At 55.9% G+C, this 17,793-nt stretch overlaps 2 protein-coding genes and 1 long non-coding RNA gene across 15 annotated transcripts in view; 2 read left to right on the plus strand and 1 right to left on the minus strand.

Annotated features, from left to right (window-relative positions):
- The window catches only part of Mycbpap (MYCBP associated protein), a 21,227-nt gene extending 16,163 nt beyond the window's left edge, over positions 1 to 5,064 (plus strand). For 2 of the 8 annotated variants that reach the window (XM_047545344.1, XM_047545342.1), the window contains exons 14-19: positions 203 to 622; positions 1,010 to 1,131; positions 1,830 to 1,945; positions 2,464 to 2,615; positions 2,788 to 2,958; positions 4,901 to 5,064. In XM_047545344.1, the coding sequence (XP_047401300.1) occupies positions 203 to 622; positions 1,010 to 1,131; positions 1,830 to 1,945; positions 2,464 to 2,615; positions 2,788 to 2,958; positions 4,901 to 5,002 (1,083 nt within the window). In that variant the 3' untranslated portion in view covers positions 5,003 to 5,064. Of the gene's footprint in view, positions 1 to 202; positions 623 to 1,009; positions 1,132 to 1,829; positions 1,946 to 2,391; positions 2,616 to 2,787; positions 2,959 to 4,900 lie in introns of those variants that run through there. The other 6 variants (XM_047545350.1, XM_047545343.1, XM_047545345.1 and 3 more) reach the window with 5 other exon arrangements.
- On the minus strand, positions 3,622 to 7,438 carry LOC124980122 (uncharacterized). 2 transcript variants are annotated; one of them, XR_007107738.1, is made up of 5 exons: positions 7,290 to 7,438; positions 6,140 to 6,353; positions 5,070 to 5,191; positions 4,196 to 4,426; positions 3,623 to 3,715 (listed from the first exon to the last, which is right to left on the minus strand). It is a non-coding gene; the product is annotated as an uncharacterized LOC124980122 (long non-coding RNA). The 2 variants fall into 2 exon arrangements; XR_007107737.1 differs by having other exon boundaries at positions 3,622 to 4,426.
- Epn3 (epsin 3) lies at positions 6,327 to 17,106 on the plus strand. 5 transcript variants are annotated; one of them, XM_047545351.1, is made up of 10 exons: positions 6,327 to 6,578; positions 9,560 to 10,242; positions 11,412 to 11,530; positions 12,150 to 12,230; positions 12,439 to 12,567; positions 13,440 to 13,527; positions 13,952 to 14,221; positions 14,362 to 14,478; positions 14,595 to 14,825; positions 14,971 to 17,104. In XM_047545351.1, the coding sequence occupies exons 2-10, from the start codon at positions 9,699 to 9,701 to the stop codon at positions 15,303 to 15,305; spliced, it is 1,914 nt and encodes a 637-aa protein (XP_047401307.1). In that variant the 5' UTR covers positions 6,327 to 6,578; positions 9,560 to 9,698; the 3' UTR covers positions 15,306 to 17,104. The 5 variants fall into 5 exon arrangements, with proteins under 5 accessions (XP_047401307.1, XP_047401309.1, XP_047401310.1 ...); XM_047545353.1 differs by having other exon boundaries at positions 9,560 to 10,212; XM_047545352.1 differs by lacking the exon at positions 6,327 to 6,578 and adding an exon at positions 7,959 to 8,070.
- Positions 17,107 to 17,793: the final 687 nt, after the last annotated feature.

Consider the following 17,793-nt stretch of genomic DNA (forward strand, 5'->3'; position numbering starts at 1 on the left):
TAGTAAGTAGGTGCTTAGTAGGTGCCTTCATTCAAGCCCAGTCTTTCTTGGAAGCCCAAATACCAAAAAAAAAAAAAAAAAAAAAAAAAAAAAAAAAAAAAAAAAAAAAATTTAAACTGGAAATGCTCAGGTTGGAGGGAAGTGGGGAGTCCCCTGGCCTCAGCCACTCACCCTCTTCTGTCATCCCTCACCTCTGCTGCAGCTGTATTACCAGCACCATGTGGTACAAAACCTGCATCAACTGTGGAACCAGTACAAGATCCTGTCTGCCAAGGCTAAGGAGACCCAGCCAGGTGAGGAAGAGCACCTGAGTTCCAGGGCGCCAGGGACCCCATCAGTCCATCTGGAGAAGGCATCGTCAGCAAACGTGGACAGCATGACAAACTTCAGGAGCCCACTCTATGAGCCTCGACTGTCCCGGCCTGAGAATGAGGTCCCCGGCGACTCCCGAGATTACTCTACGTTCCAGAAGACTGGATTGGGGACCAAGACTTCTCATAAGAAGAGCATCATGGAGGAGATCCTGGTGGAGAGCCCAGACGTGGAGAGTACCAGGAGCCCTTGGGAGCCGTCAGGCTCTCCCCTGCCTGAGTGGAACCTCTCTCTGCAGGAATTCAGAAAGGTGCGTCTGAGATCCAGAAGGAGTTAGTGGAGAATGACCCCGGGTAGCTGGGCACAGTGCTCCTGCCCCGAACCAGTTAGCTCCATCGCCTCCTGGGCAGAGCAACTGAACCTTCTGAGGGCCCAGAGAAAGTGATCTTTGGGATCAAATATTTTTTTCTGGGTCCTCAGGCAGCTTTGGTAGAGGAAGGGCTCCTTCTATGACCCTGGCAAGCCTTGGAGAAGGGGTTCATGACAGATTCCTCCAGGAGGTTCCAGGCCCCCACAGAAGGCACCTTAGGGTTCATGACTCCTGATTCTTCAGCTACCTGCCCCATCACTAGAGGACACAGGGACCCTGACTGTCCTAGAGCAGAACAGTTGCCCATGTGCCCATGATCCTAACCAGGCAGTGATGAAACTCCCGGAGGACTACCAGAAAGAGGAGGCCCTAATCTGCCTCAGCAAGGCGGCCCTGGAGCTGTGCCAGGAGCGGAAGCCGTTGCAATCCAACCTCCTGCACCAGATGTGGTAGGTTCCCCCCATTACCGCCCCTGAGATGTCCCATCTCCATCCCTTGGTGACATCTGGCAGGGAGTCCCTGGACTCAAGGGGCTGAACATCCCTTGAATTCAGATACTGAAGGATGCTCCAGGAGCTGCCACAGCACCCCACGCTGCCCCCTGCTCTCTGGGGAGCAGGCAGCAGAGTATATATACACCTTGCCTAGTCCTCCTCCTCTCGTTCCTTCTCAATGAGTAGAAGAATGAAAAGAGGAGGTCCCAGTAAAAGTTTTATTTCTCTGTTGTCAGCCTTCCCCATACCTGTTTGGAACCTGCTTGGATAGGCTAGGGAGGCCTTTTGCAAGACCTTCAGAATATGGCCCCAGGAGCCCCATGTTGGAAATCTCATGCAAGGCTCAGCCCCTCCGGGGGTGGACCAAAGTCTAACTGTAGCCCCAAACCACAGTTTAGATGCTGAAGTAGGATGGGATTCGTGGGGGCCTCCAACCCTGATCCTGGGCCTCTTTTCTTGGCTGCTGCCCCAGGGAAGCCAGACTGCCCTATGAGCACTTGCACAGTCCTGGTGAGGATGCTGGCTGCTTGGTGGCATGGCACTTTCAAGGTAGTTCCTGGCACTAGGATCTTTGAAGGGAGCGACCTGAGCCTCTGCAGGTTCAAGGACAAGTGAGGAGTGGTGGCTTTTCTCCAACCTGTCTTGCCCTCTAGTTTGCAGCTGTGGCGAGATGTAATTGACAGCCTGGTGAGCCATTCCCTGTGGCTAAGGGTTCTGCTAGGCCTGCCTGAGAAGGAGACTGTCTATTTGGATGTTCCAGAAGAGCAAGGTCAGACATTGAGCAGTCATCTCACTGAGTAGTCTTCCCCAGCCCTCTGTCCACACAGCAGTGGTAGCTTGGCTATTCGTACCCATGTGGTGGGCACTCTGCAAGGTTGGGCCACCGAGTGGGCACATGCTACCCTCTGACTGCTGCCAGGATGTGGGGCTTAGATGCTACCTTAATGATCACCTTCATTCAGTCTGCCGAGTTTGCAGGTAGAGTCCCAGAAATGTAAATGACCTGTCTATGGCCATACACGGGGAATAGCGGAGCTGGGGCTAGAACCTAGGTCTCCTGCCTCCATCTCTCAGTCCTGAGCCACAAGGTCAGATGCCTGAATAAAGGGACTCAGGGGAAGTAGTGCCACCTCTGCTCAACCTGAGAGAATTCTCTCCGCGCTGCTGAGAGGAAGGCTCAAAGCCTCACCCTTTGCTTCTCCATGTCGTTCCCAGCCTCCTCATGGGCCTGCGGTGTACGCTAGAGCACAGGGGCCTGCTACACTGTCTTCCACTCACTTCCCTCAGATCGAAAATCACCTCCTATCACGGAAGTGAAGGCGACAACTGGGAAAACTGGGAAGGAGGCAGAAGGCCGGAAAGGGGCAGCCCAGGAAAAGAAGCAACTGGGAATCAAAGACAAAGAGGACAAAAAAGGAACCCGGGTGTCAGGGAAAGAGGTATGCAGGACATGGTCTGTGCCCTGGTGGGTCTGGGGAGGGCGTCCGAGGGGCCATGGGGAGCTGGCGGTCTCTCCAGCACAAGGCCCGGCTCCCAGGGAGCTGCTGTGGAGAAGGTACCTGTCCTACCTTGGGAGTTACTAAAGGCTGTGTGTGTCTCCCTCTCTTCCAGCAGGACCGTTTCAACAGCAAGAAGCAGAAGGCAAAGGATGACAAGAAAATAATGAAATCTTTAAGTCGGGACAGGCTTTTCACTGACGACCCTGCCCCTGGCACCGTCCCATCACAGGAACCCATAGATCCCCTGGTCAAGGAGAAATACACCCAGAGGCTGCACATGGAGGTGAAGGGAAGAGCCCAGTAGCCACCCCGCCCCTCCTCCACCCTGGCCTCCCCCTGCCGCATTCATTCCATTTACTCCCCAAATGAGCATCTGCTCCGTCAGTGATGGCGGCAGCCCTGCCTCATGAAGGGCACTCGAGAGTGCAAGGCTGGCCTCGTGCATGTCAGGGGATGAGCACCGTGACAAAGACCACGAATCAGGGTCAGCCAGGGGCGGGGGTGGGGCTCCCTGTTAAGGTGACACCATACAAAAGCTTGAAGAAGGGTGAAGGGTAGACAGAAAAAGTGTCCTGGGCAGGGAAGCAGCTCTTGCATTGGAGGGAGTGGGCCAGCAGACGGGGAAGGAAGGAGGGAAAGCTGCTGGCAGGCACATGGGGCGGCCACTTGGGACTTTGTGACCTATTGGGTGGACTCAGGGTTTTCCCTGAGAGAACTGGTTAGTCATGCAGCATTTTGAATGGAGGAGCAACATGGTCTGACTTAGTCTTTAGAGGGTCATTCTGACTACTGTCAGAAAACAGACTCTAAGGGAACGGAGAACAAGGAACCCTTCTCTCTGCCACTTCTACTATATGCACCCTGGCAAACAGGTTCCTTGGGAGAAAACCACACAGGGTCATCTTTGTCTCTCTATTGCTATAACAAAGTGCCACAGACTGGGTGGTAAAAAAGTTTATTTTGACTCACAATCTGAAGACTGTTCAGTCTGAGAACTTGGTGATAGCAAGGTCCTCACTGCTTCAGCTCATGGTGGAAAGCTGAAGGGCAAGAGGGCAAAACACAGGAGTCTCATAACAACCTGCTCTGCAATAACTAACCCAGTCCCAAAAGAGTTCACGTTCCCCATTCACCCCGCCCCCAGGACTGGGGATTAAACCCAGGGCTTTGCTCATGCTATGCAAGCACTCTGCCACTAGCGGCAATTACAGCCCCTTTATAAACTTGCTAAGTTGCTGAAGCTGGCCTCCCAACTTGTGATCCTCCTGCCTTAGTCTCCCAGGTAATTGGGATCACAGGTACCACCATGAGCTTACAACTCTCGTGTTCCTGAAGACATTATCCCTTCTGGAGGGTAGAGCCCTAGTGACTCTTAAAAGTTGCGTTTCCTCTCAATACCTTTACACTGGGAGTCAAATTTCAACATGAGTTTCAGTGAGGACAGGTCACATTCACACTGTAGCAAGGGTACAGCCATGGGAAAGACTTCATCATGATCTGTGGGTCCTTAAAAGATTCACCTAGGTTTTGTGTTCTGTTTTCTTTTTTGCTACTGTTGCTTGGGAGGGAAGGCCACAAAGCCAGCTGAATGTGCCAGCATGTGTGTAGTGGTGCTTTCTCTTCCTCTGAGGCAGACAGCTGGGAGCTGGGCTTACATCACTGTGCATTGTGGTAACACTCCGGATCTCATTTGATCAGAAGTTCCAATTGCTGCTGGTGATGTCAGTGAGATTTCTGATGATCGATGGGGTCTGGAAAGTTATTAAAGGGCCTGAGGACTCCTGGGGCAAACTCTTCTGTAGAGTTAAGGACATTAAAAATCAAATTGCTTAGGCTTGTGTAACCCAGCCTAGTGGGGGACTGTCTTGGAGACCTTTCAGTATCTGCATCTGTGATCTTGCAGGAAGGTGAACTGGCCTCCCCGGGTAGGAGTTGAATTGGGGCTGAGCCCAGCCCCACCCTCCTGGTGCTAAATGGGTGTTGCTCCCTGGGCTCTCTGGAGTTGCCCTTCAACATGTGTAGGCTCCAGAGTCCCCAGTGCAGAATGACCTCCCCCAGTAGGTCTGAAAAATAAAACTGTTTGCAAAAACAGAAGTTCTATAGAAACTCTTGAACTTTGGGTTCTCTTCTCTCCATGTCTTCTAGCACGGTTGACTTATAGGTACCTTCCTGTCAGGTCTCCACAGAGCAAGCCTTGGCCTGTGACATCTGTCCTGTTCTTCCAGGTCTATGAACTGCTGAATGCCCTAGTGACTGACCTGATGGCCCTGGCTGACGAGCTCAACCCCGTAAAGAATGTCGAGGAGCCTTTGTATCCCTGCAACTGACTCTCAGGCTCACGCATCCCCCTAGGAAACTGGCTAACAAGTCAATAAAGAATCTTTAGATTCCTACCACTTCCACCGTGCCTTTCTGTCTTGGTGCTGGATCTCGGTGAGGTCAGCTCACGGCCCAGGTCCTCCCATGGCCCGCCGGCCCCCGATCCCCCTCTGCCCTGCTCCTGGACCCATCCCCACCTGGGAGGTGATGGAGGGGGCATGAACAGAAGAGCAAGTTGGTAGCAGGACAAGGAATGAAATCAGGTGACAAGACAGATAGCATCACGTTCAAAGTCCCTACTCCGGTCTGGCGGGGTTCTAAAAAGGGTCATGCTTCCTGGAGCCAGGTCTTCCAAAGTGTCATCACCAATGTGACAAAGTGTGAGATCAGAGGAGAAGCAGAGCCCATGGGACTGGCTCCCTGAGATCTCAGAGCCCTGTCCCCAAGATAACACTACCACGCCTCCTAGACCCTGGAGGCCAGACCCCTTGTCCTCAGTCAGAGGTTCTTATTTTGGGTTCTAGTCTGTTTTCTCCCCGTCTTTATGTTAAAGCATCTGGCCCTAAGCCATTTTTCAGGCTTAAGAACAGCCACTGGGAACTTCACACTACCTCCCTGTGTAGAAGAATGGGAAATGGACGGAAGTGCCTGATCAGATCCAGTACCTGTCTGATCAGACCCAGCACCACGGGGTTTCTATGGGCAGGGCTCCCTGTATGAAGTGGGCCACAGGCTCCTGAGTTTAGAGACCCCTCTCTGAACTGTGGCGGTTGGGCTTGCGGTCTCTTCAGTGCCGATGGAACAGGACAGGTGTGGGCAGAAAGCTCAGGCGTGGCTGAAAGCCTCTCGTGTTCACATTTGGTGTTTCTGATAATGACCTCATGGGTCTCCAGCACCCTCCAGTTGAGAACTGGGTGAAGGAAGCTCAGAGAAGGCAGGACGCTCCCTCCCCAGGTTAGAGAGTCCTAATGCCCCCTCAGGGTGGCTGGGGAAGCCAGCTAGAAGCCCACAAAGGGACAGCCCCAGGGAATGGTCCTGCCCTCCCCTTTAATGTCCTCTAGAGGAGGAGGGGTGGGTGTGGTGGGGGTACCGGGAAGCCCCCACCCCTGTTTCCTGTTGAGGAGGCAAGGGAAGGGTTAACTCACTGTGGGATGAGAGTGGGTCCCTGGCTCCAGATCTGCACCTCCTGGGGTCACCAGCAGGCAGGACTGTCTCTGAATGCCCCGCCCTCCTGGAGGCAGCAGGAAGGGGTTAACACGCCTGCCCGCCCTGCGTCCTCCTGTGTCCTGTTACTGCTGAGGCAGACCTGCCCGGCCAGCCGAGCAACTTTCCTCCTGAGTGCTGCGGGCTGGCCAGAGTCTAGGAGGCAAACGGGCGAGAGGCAGAGCTGAAGCCCATTGGGGGACCCTGCCACCACCCTTCTGAGGGGTCTCTGCCTCCTGGGAGAGGGTGGGTCTTGGGGACAAGGGTCCATGGTGGATGGCTCTGGAGCCGCTCCCGAGGCTGTGCCATCCCCCTGCCTCGCTGGTCAGAGGGTCACTGCAGCGGCTGCTCGGGCTGGGGCCGAGGGAGCCCGCTCTGGAGGTAAGCTCGTCCCTGGCAGCAGCAGCGCCTCCATGGCAGGTGGGGCAGAGTGGGCTTGGGGCTTGTCTCTTTCCTAGGTGCTGGAGAGGGCAGGGCAGGGCTGTAGAGGACTTGGAGACTTCTTACCTGTGTCCTCTGCCCTCTGAGTCACCCCCAGGAAGGGACTCAGAGTCTCCCTCTCCATCCTGGGACTTAATGTCTTTGATGGCACCTAGCATCTTTAGTGGCATTCCTCACAAACTCTGGCACATCTCTGCTGGTCCTTCTTCCTCAGTTCCTGCTGCACGTCTAGCCCCAGGGTGCCCCCAAGACACAGCTGACAAAGCCAACAGAAGCTTAGGGCTAGCGCCACTCTCCTGTCCCTTCAGCAAAAGAAAGGTACTGCCACTCCTCCGCTGTTCACGCTGGACAACAGGAGCAGAGGATGGGGAGGGGCTGTGGCTGTAGGGGGCACTTATGGACTTTAGCAAACTTGTGCATGTGACTGGACAGAGCCGTCTCTCTGAACCCCCATTCTGGGGATGCCATCTGCTTACTCAGTGCTGACTTTTGGGAATCTCTCCAGGTCTCTCCCCACCCCCATCCTGCAGACCCCGAGAAGAGACGACCCCGCCCCCCACCCCCAGTTCTCCTGAATGGTGTTTAGGAGAGAGCTGGGACCCGGCCCCCACCCTCCCCACCATCCCGGCCCAGCCTACTCGCCCCCTCTACCTGTACCCTCCTGCCTCCTGCCCCATCTGAACTGGCCTCCCAGGTCCTGGCTTCTCAGTGTCCTTCCCTCCACCTGACAGGGTCTGGCTCAAGGTCACTGCAGTAATTCCATACAGGCTGCCTGGGGCTGCCGCTGCTGCTGCGCCTTATCAGGCGGCTGGGTTTCTGTTTCACTCCCTTTTATTCCTGGGCATATTGTGTTCGATAAAACCCTTTGCTTGTAACACGGCTGGCAGGGCTCCCAGCTGCTCCTCCTGCCTGCCTTTCCACCCCCCTCCGGACTCCTGGGCTTCACTCTGCCCGCTTTTCCTCCCTACCCTGCCCCTCACACTCTAGGGGGAGGAGATCAAGGCACCTCCATGTGGTTCTGATCCCTCCCGCACCCCAGTTCCTGCAGAGGTGTGCAGAGACTGCCCACCTTCCTCCTAGAAGAACACTCCAGGCGGGGTTGCCCGGCCGCACAAGGAGGGCCCCCTCCCACTAAGGCCGGAAGGAGGGCTGGAGCAGCCAGACCCAGGTAGGGCTCTGGTGGAATCAGGATACCCGACTGGTTCTGCTAGTTCCCTCGGCCAGCAGGGAGGGGCATGCACGGGGCCAGCTTCTGTGCACAATTATTTCCCATCTCGACTCTGCGGCTGCCAGCCTGCCCCGCCCCTTGGGGAGGTGAAGACAGGTCTGAGTCACTAGCAAGGGGAGGGCAGGAGTTAAACAAGTTGTGGACATAGCATCCCCACAGCAGGCCTACTCCCAGCTGGACAGAAAGACAGACAGCAGACAGAAGGTAGGCAACACTCCGGGCGCACCACGCTTCATCTTTCCTGCCTCCCTCTGAGGCACCTGGGCCCTGGTAGGACTTGCCAAGGCCTGTGGGACTGCTTTGAACTGCGCTCAGCACTGGCGGCACGAGGGTGGAAGGAGAGTGGCTCTGAGGGCCCCGGGAGCAGGACCGCCTTCTGATTCCTGTCCCTGGCAGGCTGGGGGCCAGCTGACACACGCCAGACTGGGGCGGAAGGTGATGCTGGGAGGTGCGATCTCCATGGGTATTGGGGTGTCATGAGGGAAGCAGAGGTTCTGCAGCCCAGCCAGTGCGTGTGCCTCGCCCTGTACTAGTGACAGAGGAATGGCGATGGCAGAGGCGTTCCTCTTCGGTTTCTGATAGGGCCTTGGAAGAATTTGGAGGCCTGGTCCGGAGCCTGGGACAAGAGGGGGAGGCTAGCCCTGATTCTCCCTGTGCTGGGCTTTCAGAGGTCTTCCATGCTCCCAGGACCTTAGGGTCTTGAAGAGCCTGAACCGTGTCTACCTTCAGAGAGCTTCTATTCTGGCTGAGAAGATGGGACCGAGATAGTAAAATAATCAGATTAATTAATTACCAAATTAGGTGACAGTGACAATAAGTATTGAATTAGTCTTAAGGAAACCTAGGTGTCAGCCCCAAGTCCTTCCACCTACACACCATATGATGTGAGCAGGGTGCATCCTCCCTCTGGGACTCTGTTGGTGGCTGGGGTGGTGGTGGCCAGGTCTTTGTGAGAGTCAGCTGTCCCCACAAGCTCCTTCCCTTCGCCTTCTTCTCCTCCTCCTCTTCGGGTCACTGATCTTGGCTCAGCCACCACCTCCTCCAGGAAGGCTCCTTGATTTTCCTCGAATGCCTCTTCTGTGCTTCTGTGCATGCCTGCACTTAACTGTGATCATCTGTACCCTCACAACTAAATGTGGGTGAACCAAGATATGTGTCCTGAGTTTGGCATAGGGTCTGATCCTGGAAGTCCCAAGAAATAGGTGCTGAGTGAATCAAACTACAAAAATTAACCATAGACGGAGGAAGAGGAGAGTAAACAGAGAAGGCAGAAAGCTTCTCCCTCCCAGAGGGAGCCAATCAGGATCGAGGCAGGGGAGTAGGCATTACCCATGGTCATGTTAAGATCCTCGCTAGGCCATTCATTCAGGTGAGGCTGCTCTGGGTCATCCTGGTCCCCCACTTAGCAACTCTGTGATCTTGGACAGGCCATGGACTTCCTCTCTGAGTCTCACTATCCCCATGCTTGAGTGGAGATAGTTATCATGGCGTCTCTGTGGTGTGGCGTGTGGAGAGGAGTGCCAGGCTACAGATACCTGCTGAATTATAAGTAAAATAAGAAAAATAAAAGTGAGTGTCCACTGAAGGCTGTTGCTACCAGCCAGGTCACCCTGGTTAGGCCTTTGTCAGTAAGTGCTGAGTGACCCTTGGGAAGGGGGTACTGCTCCTGAGTTCCAGACCTTCTCTTCCTCAGCCCCATGTGGGACCCAAGGACACAGCCGCCCTGCTGAGAGCACGGCGGCTCGCCCCTCAGGACCGTGACCTCGCGACGGTGGCCCTCGGCCCTCCACCTCCGGCGGGGGCGGGGGCCGCCCATCTCCAAGTCTCCAGCCATGACAACCTCTGCGCTCCGCCGCCAAGTAAAGAACATCGTGCACAATTACTCCGAGGCGGAGATCAAGGTGCGCGAGGCTACCAGCAATGATCCCTGGGGCCCGCCCAGCTCACTTATGTCGGAGATCGCCGACCTGACCTTCAACACGGTGGCCTTTGCCGAGGTCATGGGCATGCTCTGGCGTCGGCTCAACGACAGCGGCAAGAACTGGCGGCACGTGTACAAGGCGCTGACGCTGCTGGACTATCTGCTCAAGACCGGGTCCGAGCGCGTGGCGCACCAGTGTCGCGAGAACCTCTACACCATCCAGACGCTCAAGGACTTCCAGTACATCGACCGGGACGGCAAGGACCAGGGTGTCAACGTGCGCGAGAAGGTCAAGCAGGTGATGGCCCTGCTCAAGGATGACGAGCGCCTGCGGCAGGAGCGAACTCATGCCCTCAAAACCAAGGAGCGCATGGCCCTGGAGGGCGTGGGCATCGGCAGTGGGCAGCTGGGCTTCGGCCGCCGCGGTGAGCGGGGTTCTCCATCCTCCTACACCTGTGAGTGAGCCCTGAGGGTGTGGCTGGGACAGGGAGGTGGCTGGAGTCCAGCCCTGGCTCTGCAACCCTGTACCACGGTTAAGTACTTACCTCAGAGGGATGTTATGAGGACCAGTGAGATAAAGTATGTAATGCACAAAGTGTAATGCCCCCCACATGGCAAGTGCAGCACAAGTTAGCTCAAATATAATGTCCTTATACATTCGCCATTCGATTAATTAATTAACCATTGCTAGGATGGCATGGTGGTGGCACAGACTCTGGGGTCAGATACCATCTATTGTGCCCCTTCCAAGCTGTGCCACCTGGGTAACCAACTTTCTGAACCTCAGTTTCCTTATCGGTAAAATGGGCATAACTTCCATTGTTTGATCTGAGAGTTAAAAAAACAAAACAAAACAAAACCAAACAACAACAACAAAACCCAAGCCCTCAACCGGACACAGTGGCATTCCTCTTAATTCTCCCTCTTGAGGGCACTGACTTTGAAAATAGAGGCAGCTGCTGGGCAGTTTCTGAATGCTTGCCCCAGCAGTGAAGGCTGATCTCTAGGATAGCCTTTTTATTTTTAATTTTTTTTTATTTTTATTTTTTCATATGGGGGACTGAACCCAGGGAAGTTCCACCTCTGAGCTGGATCCAGCCCTTTTTATTTTGGACAGAGTTTCACTAGATTGCATGGCTGTCCTCAAACTTGCAATTTCCTAGCCTCAGCCTCCTGAGTAGCTGGAATTATAGGTGTGTACCACCTTATGTGGCTTAGAATGGCCCTCCTTTCATAAAGTCCTTGATGGTTTGCTGAGGGCTTTGGCTGTGGATTTGTTAGGTTAGAAGTTCCTGCCTTCCCATTCCTCTTGACCCCAAGCATAATGGCATCTAGCTGGAAAAGTCCAAGAGCAGAAGCTCAGGCCCTGCTTCTGGATCCTGCCCAGACACCCTCTGAGCTGTCTGCCCACCTGCCAAGGAGGCACTGGCATCTGCAGCTCCGGGGTGGAATGGGGAATCTACAGGAAGTGCCCAGCAAACCACCTGGCTCACTGGAACCCTTGACAGTCAGCTGTTCTCTTTGCTGCAGTTTCCCTGTCTGATCCTCAGTATCCTGGCAGGCAGAGGGGTGTGGGGCCCTGGGGGTACTAGTGTGGTCACAGAGGCCATGATGGTCATTGCAGCTGCCTCCTCATCTCCCCGCTATGCCTCCGACTTGGAGCAAGCGCGGCCCCAGACATCAGGAGAAGAGGAACTACAGCTGCAGCTGGCGCTGGCCATGAGCCGCGAGGAGGCTGAGAAGGTGAGGCCTTGACTGTCCAGGGTGGGCTGCAGAGGGAGGAGAGGGGCCTGGTGCCCCGGGACTCAGGTTTCTGCTCTTGGCCTCAAGCCCTACTCTTGCTCCCAAGGACATTGCATGGCCGGTGTCCCTGGGTTCATTTCAGGCAAGACTGCCTCTTGGACTCCAGTCCTCTGTGGCTGGAACTGGAAAGGGTGATGGGCAGTGGGGTATATGGTATTTTGAGGGGCCTTGTGATGGGGGAGGGGAGTGTGCTGACAGACATCCTAGAAAACGCTGGGATTGCTGCTCCCCCATCAGCTGTCCTTTGGGGAAGACAGGGACAGTACCTCTGATAGCATCTCTGCCATTACCTCTGCGGATGCAGGCAGACCAGGCAAGAAGCAGTTGGGCACACACGGTGGGGCCAGGGGAGCTCTCAGGCCACTGGAAGAGAAAGACCCAGCTTCCTGATCCTTAAGCCACATGCCACATGCGTGCAGGGAGCAGGCCACGTCCTCACTGCCCACCCCATTCATGGTGGCCATTTCTGTCTCCATCCCTGCTTCCTGGGGCAATTCTGGCCCCCTGGCCCAGGGTGGGGAGCCCTGGGCCAAGTTCACCCCTGTCTTCCTCCCTGCAGCCAGTACCCCCAGCCTCCCACAGGGACGAGGACCTCCAGCTGCAGCTGGCTCTGCGCCTGAGCCGGCAAGAGCATCAGAAGGTAGTGAGTGGGCTGCGCCTGCGGGCCTGGGCTGCAGGTGCCCTGGTGCGGTGCTGGTGGAGGTGCTGTGGGGCACTAACCGGCTTCTCTGCTGCTCTAACTCGTCGCCTCCCACCCTGCTCTCTCCTTGACCCCAGGCTGGGTGCACAGGTCCCTTCAAGTTCAGCTTGAACTGCTCATGCTCCTCCTGCCTCTGTGCCTTCTGCAGGAGGTGAGGTCCTGGCGGGGAGATGACTCCCCCGTGGCCAATGGTGCAGGGGCTGTGGCCCATCAACGGGGGGACAGAGAGCCAGGAAGAGAAGAGAAAAAGGAGGAGGAGAAGCTAAAAACCAGCCAGGTAGGGAGCAAGTGGGGTGCGTGGGGCAGCAGATCCGGGGAATAAATGAGTTGGTGTTTGTAAAGAGTGTAGAACAGTGCTTGGTGTGGAGTAAGAACTACTTAAATATTTATTAAAGGAAAAGGGGGGTGGCAGCGTGTAGCAGCCCCTGGTTGCATACCGCATGGTCTAGCAACTGAGCTGACAGCAACATGGGATGTGACAGGATCCTGATCCAGATCCTCAGATTTGCTGTCACTTTGTTACTTTATGACCTGGGGAACATCGCTGTCTAGTCCTCAGTTTCCCTTTCTGCCCAGTAGGTGTTTTTGATCCTGATATGCTAGGATCATGTGACACTGTGGATCAAGACCAGGGGCTGGCTCTGGCACATGGTGCTGAAAACATCTTGGGCAGCCTGGCAGGGGTGGGCGGGGGGGGGGGGGTACATGACTTCTGAGAGCAAGTTCATCCTTCAAAGCTATTCATGCTGCCCTTGGGGTGCCTCTGTCCCCTTTCTGCCCACATCCATTGTGGGCAGTTTCTCTTGGACCCTGACCTGTGGAGGTAGGTTTGTAAAAAAAACCTTTCTGCTGGCCTGGATTCTATCCCAGCACTGCCTCTCTGGCTGTGTAACTTCAGGCAAACCATTTCCCTTCTTTGGGCTGCAACTGTCTCAGCTGTAAAGTGGGTACCTCACCTGTTTTACCTACCTCACAGGGTTGTTATGAAGTGGGCAGTCAATGGATGAGGAGCTGGACAGAGATGAAGGATCATTAAGAGATGTTTGTGGAATGAATAAAGGAGGGAATGAGCCAGAGTTAGGCTGACAGGGCAGGGCCTGCCCTCCCTCTGAGCCCTGCCCATTTCCGAGCTGCCTCTCCCCTCCACAGTCCTCCATCCTGGACTTGGCCGATATCTTTGCGCCTGCCACAGCCCCACCCTCCACACACTGCTCTGCTGACCCATGGGACATCCCAGGTGGGTATGCTGGGCTGCAAGAGGATCCCAGGCTGGTCCCAGAGAGCTCTTTCCTTCCCAGCCACTGTGGCCAATCACTTGCCCACAATAGCTGGGGTCACTGGGCAAATCACTCACCTCCCTCAGTGGCAGCTGCCTCTGTGACCTGGCTTTCATGGTGAAAGAAACCAGTGATGAGATCTCAGTAGAGGTTCTCTTGCAGACCAGCCCTGAATGGGAAGGTGGCCAACACTGCCCGTGCCTGGGGACCCAGGGACCTGGGGTAACTAGCTGAACCACAGCTACGGAGTGGTCCTGAGGCAGCATTCCACCTGTGAAGTGGCTCCCATGCCTCCCACTTGGGTTGGGTAACTGGGAGGGGCCCTGCACAAGGGACTCTGGGAGCTGGGGGTCTGGGCTTATGCCTGTGCTATTCCCATTCTAGGTCTCAGGCCGAACACTGAGCCCAGTGGCTCTTCCTGGGGACCTTCTGCAGACCCCTGGTCTCCAGTCCCCTCAGGAAACGTCCTGTCCCGAAGTCAGCCTTGGGACTTGCTTCCTACACTCTCCTCCTCTGAGCCCTGGGGCAGGACCCCAGTGCTGCCTGCAGGACTCCCCACCACGGACCCCTGGGCACCAAAGTCTCCCCACCACAAACTCCCCAGCACTGGGGCTGATCCTTGGGGGGTCTCCACCGAGTCTTCTGACACACCTGGTAAGTGGAGGGCAGAGGGACTTCTGGGTCCCCCTCCCTCTGGTGCCACCAGGTGCTGTGCTAAGAGGGCCACTTCCCTGAAAAGGGGTCAGACCAGTGCCTGTCCTTTCTACCCACATTCTTTCTTTCTCTTCTTTTAGTTCTAGGTGGTACCTCAAACTTCGACCTATTTGCCAAACCTCCAGAATCCACAAAAAACCAGGAGGGGCTGGAGAGTGTCCAGGCCCTGCCGTCGGGGAAGCCCAGCAGTCCTGTGGGTGAGCAGGAGGCCAGGGGAGGCTGAGGCTCTGGGAGTGAGCGGCCCTCTGCCCTCTTGCCCGCCACCTCGGTGGCCAGTCTGTTCCCCCAACAAGCTCTATCATGCGCCTTTCAGAGCTGGACCTGTTTGGAGACTCCAGTCCCTCTTCCAAGCAAAAGAGCACGAAGGAGCCAGATGCCTTCGACCTGGATGCACTAGGGGAAGCGCTAACCCAGCCTGGCCAGGAGACCCGTGCCTGCCGTACCCCAGAGTCCTTCCTGGGCCCCTCGGCCTCTTCCTTGGTCAACCTTGACTCATTGGTCAAGACGCCGCAGGCCGCGAAGACCCGGAACCCCTTCCTGACAGGTAGGGCACCCCCTAGTCCCTCAAGAGCCGGGAGCCTTGCTCTCCCGAGCCCTCCTGGCAGAACCCAGCACTGCCCTACCATCGTCCTGTTCCCTGACGCTGACCCCGTCCTCACCGCACATCCCGCGCCCTCTCTCCTTCGCAGGTCTCAGCGCTCCGTCCCCCACCAACCCATTCGGCGTGGGCGAGCAGGGCAGGCCGACCCTGAACCAGATGCGCACCGGGTCACCTGCGCTGGGCCTGCCAGCCGGCGGGCCTGCCGGGGCGCCCCTGGGCTCCATGACCTACAGCGCCTCCCTGCCCCTCCCGCTCAGCAGCGTGCCGGTCAGCATGACCCTTCCCGCCTCGGTCAGCGTCTTCCCGCAGGCCGGAGCCTTCGCCCCGCCGCCCGCCAGCCTTCCGCAGCCGCTGCTGCCCACCTCCGCCTCGGCTGGGCCGCTGCAGCCAGGCCCGCAGACTGGCACCAACCCCTTCCTCTGAGAGACGCCCCGAGCCTGCGCGCGAGGCCCCGCCCCCTCCGGACCTCAGGCGGAGCGGTCGTGCAGGTTGAGCACTAATCCAAGCCTCGGCAGGCGGAAGGCGCACTCCTGAAATTGGAGACTGAGGACGCCTTGGGGGGCCTAGACCACACCCCCACAATAAAGACTGGAACCCACAAGCTCAGCTCTTACCAAGTGGACTTTTTGTGGGGTGTGGCAGCGGGGTCTGGACCACAGCACCATCACTGGCAGCAGAGGAAACTTCTTCTCTACAATCTAGGGCACAGAAACTCTCCCTTTCCCTTACAACTCCTCTCAAACCCCCATCCGCACCCTCAGCTCCTGTTGGCCTGGCACCTTCGCTTCCAGATGTTCCCAGGCTGTACTCATTCGATCATTTCATTTATTTATCACACATCAGCAAGCACTGGGGATGATCTAACAGCAGAGGACGGTAGGCATTTGTTCCTATTTACTGTGCACTTGTTAATGTGCTAAGCACTTTAGGCAGATCATTTCATTTAATCATTGCAACTCTTTTGAGGCAGGGAGTATTGTCACTCCCATTCCGGACAGCTACAGAGTTTGTGGGGTCCAGTGCAAAATGAAGATGCTGCCAGGTGTGGTGGCACATTCCTGCAGTCGCAGCAATTCTGGAGGCTGAGGCAGGAAGATTCCAAGTTGAAGTACGCCTGGACAAGTCTGCCGGGCCCTCAGCAACTTAGTGAGACCCAGTCTCAAAATAAAAAATAAAATGGTCTGGGGCCATAGCTCAATGGTAAAGCGTTCCTGAGTTTAATCCTCAATATCCCCTGCCCCAGTAAAAGAAAGAAAATGCAGAGTTCCTTGTTCAAAATTGAATTTCAGTACAGGAACAGCAGCAGAGCATTCAACCAAGTGCACAACCCTCCCCAGGGCAATTGCACAGGTGTCCCTTGCAGCTGCTGCGGCTCCCATTTTATAGGTGAGAAAACTGAGGCTCAGAGAGGTTAGTGGCATGCTCAAAGTTACAAAGCAAGGACTGTGTGGAGATGAGATTCAAAGTCATCAGACAGTCTGGTTCCCTATCCAGGAACTCCCAGACTGGGCCCAGATTTAATTCAGCAAATATTGACTGACTGTTGTGGACAAAGCGCTGGGCCGTCGGGGAGGAATCCTTGAATTGCTGAGCCCACAACCTGCAGGAGCTCAGAGGACAGCAGGGCAGACAAAGGGGGTGGGGAGGGATATGTGCCATAGCTGCAGCACAAGCCAGGTCAGGAGACCCCGTGCTCCTATGTTTTACTGAGTCACCTTGAATCCAGCTCTGCGCCCTGCCCCCTCCACCAAAGCTGACAGGAAACACCCTCTCATGGAGGGGGGCTGCTCCAACTGGGGGTTCATTCAGGGTTTCAGAAACCGAGGGTAAGACAAGGCCTGGTACTCATCCTGGGAACCATCACGGTCACTCTTACTTCCACTCAATGCTCCATGACCAAAGGACAACTGGACACTGGTGTGTCCTCAGTGCTCAGGGGAGGCTCTGCAGACAGCCTGCTGCTGGCCCCCCACCCGCTTTAAGGCGCTGAGAGCAAACAGCCTTCCACAGTCCTACCAAGAAACATCGAGTTGTTGCTGGTAGGGATGCATGACGCCACTGTCCTTCTGGGGTAGACTGCTTTGTTTGTGTGGCGGGAGGGAGTCCCACTGCTGCAGACCAGAAGGACAGGGCACTTACTTAGTAGTCAGACCGACAGGGTTCACAACTCTGCTCCAAGGTTTCAACTTAATGATAATAATCTCTTAATGAGTGGTTATGCTGTCTGACCTTGAGTAAATTACTTCACCTCTCTTTGTCTGTGCCTCTGTTTCCCTACTTGTCAAGTGGGATCAAGAGTTCCTTCCTGGGGCTGCGGGTGTAGCTCAGTGGTAGAATACTTGCCCAACATGCCTCAGCGCTGGTTCAACCCCCAGTTCTGCCAACAAACAAGAGCCCGGGGTCCACCCTTTCCACACACTGACCGTGACAATGAACCCTGCCCCTCTTCCCTGGCTTTGCCGGGCAACACCCGAGTCCAGCCTCCACCTCTCTTCTGCTTCACCCAAACCCGAAGGTTCCATCTTCCTTGGTCCCTCACCCATCCTCTGTGCCTCTCCCACCTAAATCGACTCTCCCCTGGAGACTCCCAAGAGGGGCTATTATGTCCCCAGTGAAGACGAGGTTGGTTGCCTTGCTTCCGGTAGCTACTTTTGGAACGTCTTCCTCCCTGTGAGACCCTCCTCCTGGAGACCAGCGCCGCAGGGCTGCCCTGCCTCCTCCCTGCCTGCAGCTGCCACTCCTCCTCATTCCTGGGATGCTTTCCTCTTGGCTCACTTCTCCCCACCCAGATCCAGGAGGATGACCTTGCAGGCCCGTGACCTCTCAGCTGCCCTGAGCACCCTGAGGACTTGTCGGCATCCCATTTCCTTCGCATTCAAGTTGGGCTTCCTGTTCTCACTCCTTCCAGCGG

This window comes from Sciurus carolinensis, chromosome 3 (assembly GCF_902686445.1).
Source record: "Sciurus carolinensis chromosome 3, mSciCar1.2, whole genome shotgun sequence".
Taxonomy (NCBI): Eukaryota; Metazoa; Chordata; class Mammalia; order Rodentia; family Sciuridae; genus Sciurus; species Sciurus carolinensis.